The 10070-nt window shown below is 47.5% G+C and overlaps 1 protein-coding gene across 2 annotated transcripts in view; it reads right to left on the bottom strand.

Annotated features, from left to right (window-relative positions):
* Positions 1 to 1392: 1392 nt before the first annotated feature.
* The window catches only part of FBXL16 (F-box and leucine rich repeat protein 16), a 72444-nt gene continuing 63766 nt past the window's right edge, over positions 1393 to 10070 (bottom strand). The window contains exons 3-6 of one of the 2 annotated variants that reach the window (XM_066576736.1): positions 6933 to 7441; positions 5171 to 5255; positions 3296 to 3359; positions 1393 to 3171 (exon numbers count right to left, since the gene is read on the bottom strand). In XM_066576736.1, coding sequence (XP_066432833.1) covers positions 3023 to 3171; positions 3296 to 3359; positions 5171 to 5255; positions 6933 to 7441 — 807 coding nt within the window. In that variant the 3' untranslated portion in view covers positions 1393 to 3022. The remainder of the gene's footprint in view (positions 3172 to 3295; positions 3360 to 5170; positions 5256 to 6932; positions 7442 to 10070) is intronic. The other variant, XM_066576737.1, reaches the window with a different exon arrangement.

The raw sequence follows: 10070 nt of genomic DNA, 5'->3' as shown, positions 1-10070 counted from the left end.
AAGGACTGGAGCGAGCCGTCATCCACAGAAGATCTGTGCTAAGTCCTCCAAGATCTCTGGAACAACCTCCCTGCCGAGTTCCCTCAAAAATCTTGTGCAATTGTACCTACCGTGTTTTCCCGAAAATAAAACAGTGTCTTATATTAATTTTTGTTCAAAAAGGTTTAAAGGGGTTCTGACATGAATAATGTTTTTATGCTTTAGCAGCCATTGTTCCCTGGTCTGCCTAATGGACCCAGGGAACCCATGGTTTAATGGCTGCTAAAGCATAAAAAGATAATGCTTACCTTTTCTTCTGTTGTTGTTGACATCGGGGGGTCATCTCCCGGCAGGCGCTGCTCCTCCTCTTCTGTCTGCACGAGCCGCGCCGCTCCGGGATCGCGCGCATGCGCAGTGGAGAGGTGCCCTCTGACAGGAGTCAGGACAGGCTGCGTCTCCACTGCGCATGCGCAGCACTCCGGAGTTCAGCCGGTCGGACGGGCCGCCCACAGCAAGCACTGCTTGTGACGTGCTTGCTGTGGCGGTCCGTCCGTTGACCTCGGAAGTGCCTGACGGACGGACCAGAGCAGGAAGCGGTCTTTTTGACCGCTCCTGCTCTGCTTTAAAGGCACAGAAGAAGATGCCGGCTGGAGGGGACATGCCTGGCGATCGGGCCAGGCCAGGCAAGGTGAGTACAATTTTTTTTTTTTTGATGTCAGAACCCCTTTAACTTTTTTTACATGTATAGCTGCCTGGACACTATTTAAATTGACTTTTTAAATTAGCTGTTAGCAGGGCTTAATTTTGGAGTAGGGCTTATATTTCAAGCATCCTCAAAAAGCCTGAAAAATCATTTTGCATCCTCAAAAATTCTGGAAAATCATGCTATGTCTTATTTTCAGGGTATGTCTTATTTTCAGGGAAACAGGGTAGAAGAACTGATGCTGCTGTGGAGGTAAAGGGCGGTCACACAAAGTATTGATGGGTTTTACATTTCTCTTTTGTTCAGTCACTTTGTATTTTGTTAAATGACCAAAAACTATTAACACTATTAATGCATTTTTACAGCATTTTTTCCACACTTGCCTAAAACTTTTTGCCCAATAAAGTCTACCAATAAGCGACGGTCAAAGGGATGGACTCCTCTTGTCTGATATTGCTGAGTGGCTTAGAACATTGCAGGTGGCACAGAGCCCCATTAAGGGTGCGTTCACACGTTGTTGATTTGCGGTGGACTTTGTTGCAGATTTTGGTGTAGATTGGTGGATTTCACTCTTTCAAATGAATTCAAATTTTTTACTACCTTTGAAATCAATAGAATAAGCGAATGAATTGATCAGACGGAGACGAGCGGTCATGTTCCTCTGGATGAGAACTTGGAATTCTTATATATTTTAATATATTTAAAGCATGGTGAAAAAACAGCACGAGATTGTTCCATAGACAGTGCTCTCCAGAAATGAGAAGAGTCCGAAGAAGAGACAGCAGGAAAGAAACATGCAGGGGATGGGCCAGAACATGGGACACGCATACATAGAGACATGTGTCATATGGGATATGAGAAAGAGAGAGGTGAAGAGAAGATGAGAGGGGTGATACCTAGATAGAAAGAGACCCTGTGGATGAACAGAGACAGTACGAGACGGCGAGAGAGAACAGAAAAGGAATATCTGATTGTATGTTAACCCCTGAAGCTTCCTTTTTACTATCACGTCATCCAAGTGACATCTCACAGTTCTCGTGAACTCAGAACAAAGGTGTCAAAAAGCAGAAATGTCATAAGAAAAAAAAACACCGCACTGCTTCTCCCTGGTCTTCTGGGGGGGCAGGTCATGGAGGGAAGAGATGAACAATAATGTCCTCCATATTGATGAAAGCAGTGAATCGAGCAACAGCATCAATGTACAGGCACTAGGGCAAGCCGGGAAGATGTACGAGGGATGGAACCCCTCCCGATCCACGCAAAAGGTTTATACAAAGCCTGATGTCCCTCTGGTCAGTGTCACCACATTATACAGACTACCCTACATGTCCGGTGGCCATGAGATCAATCCAAAGGCGGCACAATGACTACAGAATGCCAACCAACATCTTCTCCTGTGTGGTCATACTGCAGGTAATCAACTCAACATAATGGACCTTTTGCGGTCCTCCATCATTTTATTTCTAATGCCATGGCCAAATCGAAGGATTCTCTAGATGTGCCGCCACCACCACAACTGCCGCTGGACACTCATGGCTACAAAACCATCTTGAGGGTGGTTCCTCTAGGACAAGATATCGAAACGTTGAGCGAGAAGTAGCAACAAGCAGATGTTGGAAACATCCATACTATATATAGAGAGACCGGAGATCAACAAAATGTAAAAAAAAAAAATGGCGACGCGAGATTGTGGGACAGGATGGATCTTTCCAACTACTCCATCTGAATGAGAACCATAAAACCGAGTTAGGACATTTCAACAGGCCATAGGCCATAGGCCATAAAGAACCTTTCCATCATGATAAGAAACCCTGTGCCCCTGCAGAAACTCTTCATGTCGCCGGTTATCTTTGATCTTTCCAATGTTAAGATACAAAAAAAAATCCAGAACCAATTAATATCCACGAGTAAAGGACCAAAAATAATCATCTTCGAAAGCATTAGGAACCAAACTATGGAGGACCACCACTGGAACTGGAAGCAACACTCCACAATGTGCTGTACTCCACCTCACACCATAGAATCCTTGCAGAGAGAACGTCGATGGGGTTTTTTCGAATGGGAGCCGGCTCTACTTGTTGTGAGTATCAATCCACGACAGAGAAGACAAGAGATGAGGCGTGGGAAATAATACAACCCTGACTTCGGGACATGGAATGAGGTCTTCACAAACCGGAGTGTGAAATATCTCCCAGGATCTTGCTCTCTTTTTGCTTTGTCAGCAAATCAATGACTTGGGAGTCAAACACCCACAGTCAAAGTCTCCGATCGGATGGTCAGTGCTGGGAATGGTTTCGGAGGATACGGCTCGAATATTTTTGAACTCTTGGCTCCTGCTGGCTACTCGATCACCACGCAACGAGGCAGGTGCTGGGAGAAGTATTTGAAGAGCTCAGGAGTGGCACCGGGACAGTTGGTTAGTTCCAGTTCTTCCAGGTCTTGAAGTTGAACGAGACCCGAAAGACCGGTGGTGGTGAGTAGAGGACAACCTGGTGGAAGACATGACGAATGGTGAGAATCTTCAAAGAAATTGCTATTAGGCAAGTAGAACAACCACAAACATCCAGTCTTCTACACTGGGACAACCAATAGGGTGATAGATTATAAACTCACCGGCCAGTGATAAGAGACGTAAACTTTTCATTCCCAGGAGATGCTTCAGACCGAAATCTTGTACCTGCAACAAAAGTTAAGACTTTAGTACTCATGATTGTCTTAAGGCCTTTTACATGGGCCGGTGGTCATCAAGGAATGGTCGTAAGGACCTTTGTTCACCTGATCATTGATTGCCCCATGTAAACAGAGCAGTGATCAGCCAATGACAATTGTACGCTTGTTCGACAGCTGATCGCATCTTTCGCGCAGCCTGAAAATGTATCATTTTCAACGCCAGTGCAAACAAGTCATGTGCCGCCGACAGCAATGGTACCCAATGAGGAAGGAAAGACCATATGAATGATCGTACATCCCCATCGAGTCTGAATCCGTGTGTGTGAAGGGACTGTAAATGAGCACCACTATAGATGACTGGTGCTTATCCAACGCCGGATTTCAGTCCGTGTAAAACCGCCTTCAGTGCTTATTAACATGAACATATTTGCGTTCGCAATATGCAGAGAATAGACGCCATTGATTTCAATGGGTTCATTCTCCTTTTCCTTTTTTGTGCGAAAAGAAAATGCAGCATATTAGTCTATGGAGAGTGCGCACGAAATACATGCGCAAATACGCTGTGCGATTCCGTGAAAAAAAAGAACACACCTCATTAGGCTATATAGCCTTTTAAAGTTCGGCAGGGGTGCACCCTGCGACCATGTGAACTGGCCCTACAAGTGCAAAAAAACCCCGTAATATGCGCGCAAAAGTACGTTATTTACAGCGCAAATGTGTTGTGCTTAGGCCAGTGTTTTTGCGCATGCACTCGTGTGAAGGGGCGTCACATATGATAGGCTTAGATACAGCATCTCAGCCGACAGTACGACATATGTCAGGCTGTTTCACATGGGTAATTATTCCGTGTGAGCGCTGTCCAAGTCCGAGATAGACAGAACTCGCACGGAAAATGAACCCATGCAGTTGAATGATTTTTGACTTGGACCATTAGCCCAGCTTGTACTATGAATGATGCTTTTTTGCACGTGTGTTGGCATACTGTACTGTACTTTTTGCATACACACAGGATGTTCATTTGCGCGCGGCAGACGAACACACGCCAATTTGAAAGGACATTTAGCCTAATGAGTTACAGATGTGTGTTTTTTTTTTCATGGAATTGCGTAGCGTTTTGACTTGGATGTAATTAGAACACGCAAATTTGCAATGTCCTGCACATGGGACAGCACGGGGATGGGGTGTCCGTGTGCTGTCTGATGCGAGTTGCACTCAAGAATCCACAGTATCACAGATAGGGCTCATGTCCACGGGCCACTTTGAATTCCGGGATCCGCGTGGGACACCTGCGTGGATGGATCTGGAGTTCAAGCCGCCTATAGGCAATTCATGGGCGCCTGCAGCTTAATTAAAGCATGCGGGTTTGTTTTTTGGACTACCCAGTCTGGAAAACAAATCGCAGCATACTGCGTATTGCCGCGGGTCCCGCAGGGGCGGCTTCCATTGAAGTCAATGGAAGCCGTCCGATCTGCGGCACACCCAGAACTGTCATTCCGAGTGTGCTGCGGATCCCGCGGGAAAGCAGAAGATTAAAAAAAAAAAAATCCCCACTGCACATGTGCAGGGGGCATGCCAGACGGCAGGCCTGCCCACATGCTGGCGCGCTCACCCACATGAACGGAGGAGACGCCGGGCGACCCGCACGCGTCTGGAATGTCCTCATGCCGCAGGCAGCTTGGGGCTCCCGCCCACGGAACCCAGCCCACTTGGGGACATGAGGCCATAATTGGCTTGATACATGACTCAGCAGCAGACAGTATGGCACATAGTACATTACTTAGGTAACAATACACCGCCGCATGCTTGCTCTGGCTTTACCTGACAGCACCAACGTAGGTAGAGGCTGCGGAGCGATGACATTGTGGACAGGTAGCTGAGCCCGGTGTCCGTGATCCGTACACACCTGGGGAGAGCAACAGAGTTGAGCTCAAATCTATGGAGTACATATACCCTCCATTCTGTACGGGCATGGTGCCAGTCACCCATACCCGCACTCCTCCTGGGCTTGTAGAGCTGGCATGATTCACTCACCCTATTACATTTTACTATTAGTGTTTTACTTGAAGCAGATTATATTCTAGAAATCACTACTGGGGGCGCTATTACATGGATTCCAATGAACATTTATCACTAGTGGTGGAAAGTGTTACTGCAAGTCCCAGAGTAAAGGCCCATTTACACTGGACGATTATCGCTAAAACTTCGCTCATCGGCGATCTTTTTAGCAATAATCGGTGCATGTAAATGGGCGCAGGGCACCCGCATTTCGGGCACCTTTCGCTGATCGTTAAAATCAAGCTCACTTGATTTAAGCAATCAGTTTTATCAGTCGTTCTCCACGGGGGAGTTCTGATTCTGGCTTGGCTAGCGAGAGGCGTATGATGTGGGTCTGCCTTCCAGTAGGTGGCACTGCAGAGGTGGTATTCCTTCTCTCTTATTTGCATATTACCCAGAGGAGCATGAATTGCCTTACAAGTCTCCTCACTCACTTACCTTCTAAGTGCTCTCCCTAAGGAGAAAAGATAGCGTTCCTGACTCAAATTGTACCCAAGAGGTTCAGGTGCCGCTCAAATTGGACACCACACGGACACCTGTCTGTGTGTCTGATACACATTGAGGTGCGTTTCAATGTCCTAAGTCTCGTCCATGACACAGGCAAGAATAGGACATGTGGTGAGTTTTTTCACGTGGACCATCCGTCTGCACGAAAAAAATGGAGGTGTGCAGAGCCACATAGGCTATAATGTGTCCATGCGCTGACAGTGAATTAACACAGACAGCACACGGGTCCAATTACGCCATTTTGTCAGTGGCCTAAGGATAAGACTGTGGGGGATCAGAGAAGGATTAGTGTGACGGATCCAGAGAATCCAAATTCTGCTCTCCTTTGTAGATCCATCCAAAGGTCCCAGATGAAATAGCAAAGCATGCTAGGGTATTTTGTCCTGGATCATGATGGACATGATTACGGGAACCCGGACAGACCCCATTATAGTCAATGCTCAATTCCATTACAGTACCGAACTGTTCAAACACAGAATTTGTTTTCCTGCTCCCATAAAGCAGCGGGAAAATGGAAACCCGAATGGACCCGTCAACAATGGTGTGAACCCGACCTAGGTAGGATGTCACTACAGTGCGCCAACATAGTCCGGGTTCTCACCAGCACTTGTATACTCCAATATTCAAGTCCATTTTAGGAGATGAACATCTGAAAAAACGGATATGCTGGATTTGGCACCAGGTATATCCCAGTGATGTGGTCATCCAGCTTCCAGTGTTCCCTCTGGTATTTTACTGGACAATGTGGTTACGCTATGTTGTCCGGCATTTTGTTCTGATTTGCGCTAGAGGGTCCAAACAAAGCTTCCAGTGCAGACCTGAACATGGCCCTACAGGAACCGTAGGGAGTTCTGACATGACGCTTAGGGTTTGGGCACCATCTTGGAAGAAAACGATCGCTCATATGGCTAGGGTACTACTTAAGCTCTCTGTTCAGCACCTCCACAGGGCCTCTAGCATAAGGTTCCTTATACTAAAACAGATTGAGAAGGACTATTCCACCAGTCTGACCACCCACCTATCCAGGACGAGCTCCTCCAGCTTGTGCAGGTCGCAGGCAATATACTCCAGTGCGGTGTCCGTGAGTCTGGGGCACCATGACAGGTCCAGTCCTCGTAGTCTTCTCAGGTTTTCAGCCACCAGCTCCACTCCATCATCTGTCACTTTGGAGCACCCAGAAAGGCTGAGGACAGTTAGGTTGGGCAGACTGTGGACCACGTTGACCACCCCATGGTTGGTGATCTCCCAGCAGGAGTGGAGGCGCAGTGTATGTGTGGCTCGGCCCTGTTTGGCAGTAAAGTACGCCAGCGCTGTGTCCGTTACGTGGTAGGCCTGCAGGTTCAGCTCCCCCAGGTTAGGAAGGAGCTGGGAGATGGCCGCTACGGCGTCATCCGCCACGTTGATACAGTCACTGACACTCAGAGAAGTGATGCGTCCATGTAAACTGGACCACAAGCCCGCCTCCGTGAAGTCATTACAACCGGACAGCTCCAACCGGACTACTCCTTGCATCTGCTCCAGCATCACCTGCCAAAACAGCAAACATGTCAGTCATGGCCGAAGGAAACCCTATCATCATAGCCTTCAATAAACATCCTGTTATGTTTGTTTCAATGTATCCAGTCCACACAATCCACTTCTGATAGTTTGTTACAACATATCAGTGCAGATAACCTGTATCAGTCTGAAGACCACGGAAGATTGTCTAGACCTAGGGTGTCAAACTGATTTTCACCAAGGGCCACGTCAGCATTCTGGTTGCCTTCAAAAGGACGATTGTAAATGTAAGACTATTTTAAAGGATATATTAAAAGGAGAAGAGTGGGGCAGACAGACTAAAGCAAGATTCTAGTCCAAATAAATTGGGGCACAAGTCCCCCAACAGACTCTAAACTGCCAGGTAGTCAGAGAAAAAGGAAAAACCATGGGAGTTAGCAGAACCTGGTAAAAAGGTTCCCAAAACATTCCTTAGGTCAGAGCCCTTACTCACTGAGTCAAGCAACTGTATAACACAACCTCCTCTCTAATCCAGGCAGGGGGCTCACAGAATAGGGACAGGCAAGCTGGAACAGACTGTCCTCTGCAGGATGGTAACGAGGACCAACCAAGATGTACAAGCCGCTTCACAGTCTGAGCCCCGACAAGTAGAGGAGTGCACACCAAAGGTCCAAGGGCTGCAGTAACTATCTTCCTCTGTCCCATACAAGTGAATGGAGCGGTGGTCACATGTGCCCTTCCATCTCTAATCATGTAGGGCATTTCAGGCACCAATCTCAGGATTGTTAGGGGTGCCAGTGGTCGGACCCCCAGTGATGAGACATTTTTCCCCTGTCCTGTAGATAGGGAATAAATGTATTTCATGGTGAAGCCCCTTTAAACTAAACTTCTGGTTTCGGGACAAAATTCTGACCCGGAATGAAAGGAGGAGAGGGAAATATTACCGGCAGTTGTTCTTCTCTGCTGTCCCTCCATCCGCAAGTTCTGGGTCTTATTTTTAGCCATCCAAGATGACTAATGAAATCTTCAGACTACCTATAATCCTCCACCGTGCATTAGTAGTGCTAGACTAGCAATGTACTATACCTGCTCTCTCATTGTCCAGTGCTGCTCACATGATCAGCACTGGCCAATCAGAGAGCAGTGCACAGTCTATATTAGATAGTTAGAAAATTGCTGCAGCCATCTTGAATGGATGAAAAGAGGGCGTCAAACCAGCGGATTGGAGGGGTGACAGAGGAGAACAACTTCACATAATATACCCCCTCCACCACTGAGACCCCCACCAATTTCAAGAATGGGTGTCTCTGTGTCCCCGATCCTTCTTACTGCGGGGTGAGAAGACTGATCTGAGCTCGGGTCGCGACAGCACACCAGCACTTCATTCACATTCAGTGGGACTGTCAAGTACCTGAGCGCCATTCTTATCACTCCCATTGAAATGAATGGAGCGCTGACTGTGCATGCTCGGCCAGCGCTCCAATCCAGTGACATCACTGCGGGGGGAGAAGCAACCCCTGCAGTGACAGAAGAATTGGACACAGGAGTCCCATTTTCCAGATTGGCAGGGGGCTCAGTAGTGAGACCAGCACCAATCAGCATGTTACCCCTACCCTGTGGGTAGGGATATTGAGGTACAACCCCATTAAGTATCTTGTGTATAAGTAGACAGCGGTTCCTTTATACATTTCGAAAGTGAAATAAGTGCCGATCGACGAAATAAGCATCTGCATATCTAGCCTTTATGAGGCTAATTTAGCAGGACTGCCTTTTGTCCTACTTTTGGGACGTCTGTCCCACTTTTGTCTCACTTTCAGGACGCAGGGTCAACATGAAGGTGATTATTAGTCAGGGTGCCGCGGCTCCCTGGCTGGTAATCACTCACTGCCGCTACTGCAGGGCGCACACACTGACGGCAGGAGGAAGGGACAGTGGAGGAGGAGTCTGGATGCACACACTTCCACCCGCAGCAGCGCCGAGAAGGGAGTAGCAGCATTCTGAAGACTGAGGCATATCGGTCCCAGGAGTGGCTCTATTACTACTGGGGCTGCTGTGGAGGTTACTATTACTACTGGGACCGATATAGGGGATACTATTACTACTGAGGCCACTGTGGGGTTCACTATTGCTACTGAGGCAAATATAGGGGACACTAATTCACTGAGGCCACTGTGGGGGTCACTATTACTACTGAGGCCACTGTGGGAGTCACTATTACTACTGAATCCAATATAAGGGACACTATTACAACTGAAGCCAATATAGGGAACACTATAACTACTGAGGACACTGTGGTGTTCACTATTACTACTGGGGCTGATTTAGGGGACACTATTACTTCAGTGGTCTATTTAGGGGACACTATTACTACTGAGGTCACTGTGCAGGTCACTATTACTACTGGGGCTGATATAGGGGACACTATTCCTACTGAGGCCACTGTGGGGGTCACTATTACTACTGGGGCCAAAATAGGGGATACTATTACTACTGAGGTCACTGTGGGGGTCACTATTATTACTGAGTCCACTGTAAGGGTCACTATTACTAGTGAGGCCAATATATGGGACACTATTACTACTGAGGCCACTGTGGGGGTCACTATTACTACTGGAGCCAAAATAGGGGACACTATTACTAATGAGGCCACTGTGGGTGT

The sequence above is a fragment of the Eleutherodactylus coqui genome, chromosome 8 (genome assembly GCF_035609145.1).
Source record: "Eleutherodactylus coqui strain aEleCoq1 chromosome 8, aEleCoq1.hap1, whole genome shotgun sequence".
NCBI classification, from domain to species: domain Eukaryota; kingdom Metazoa; phylum Chordata; class Amphibia; order Anura; family Eleutherodactylidae; genus Eleutherodactylus; species Eleutherodactylus coqui.
This window is presented reverse-complemented; position numbering and strand designations above follow the sequence as displayed.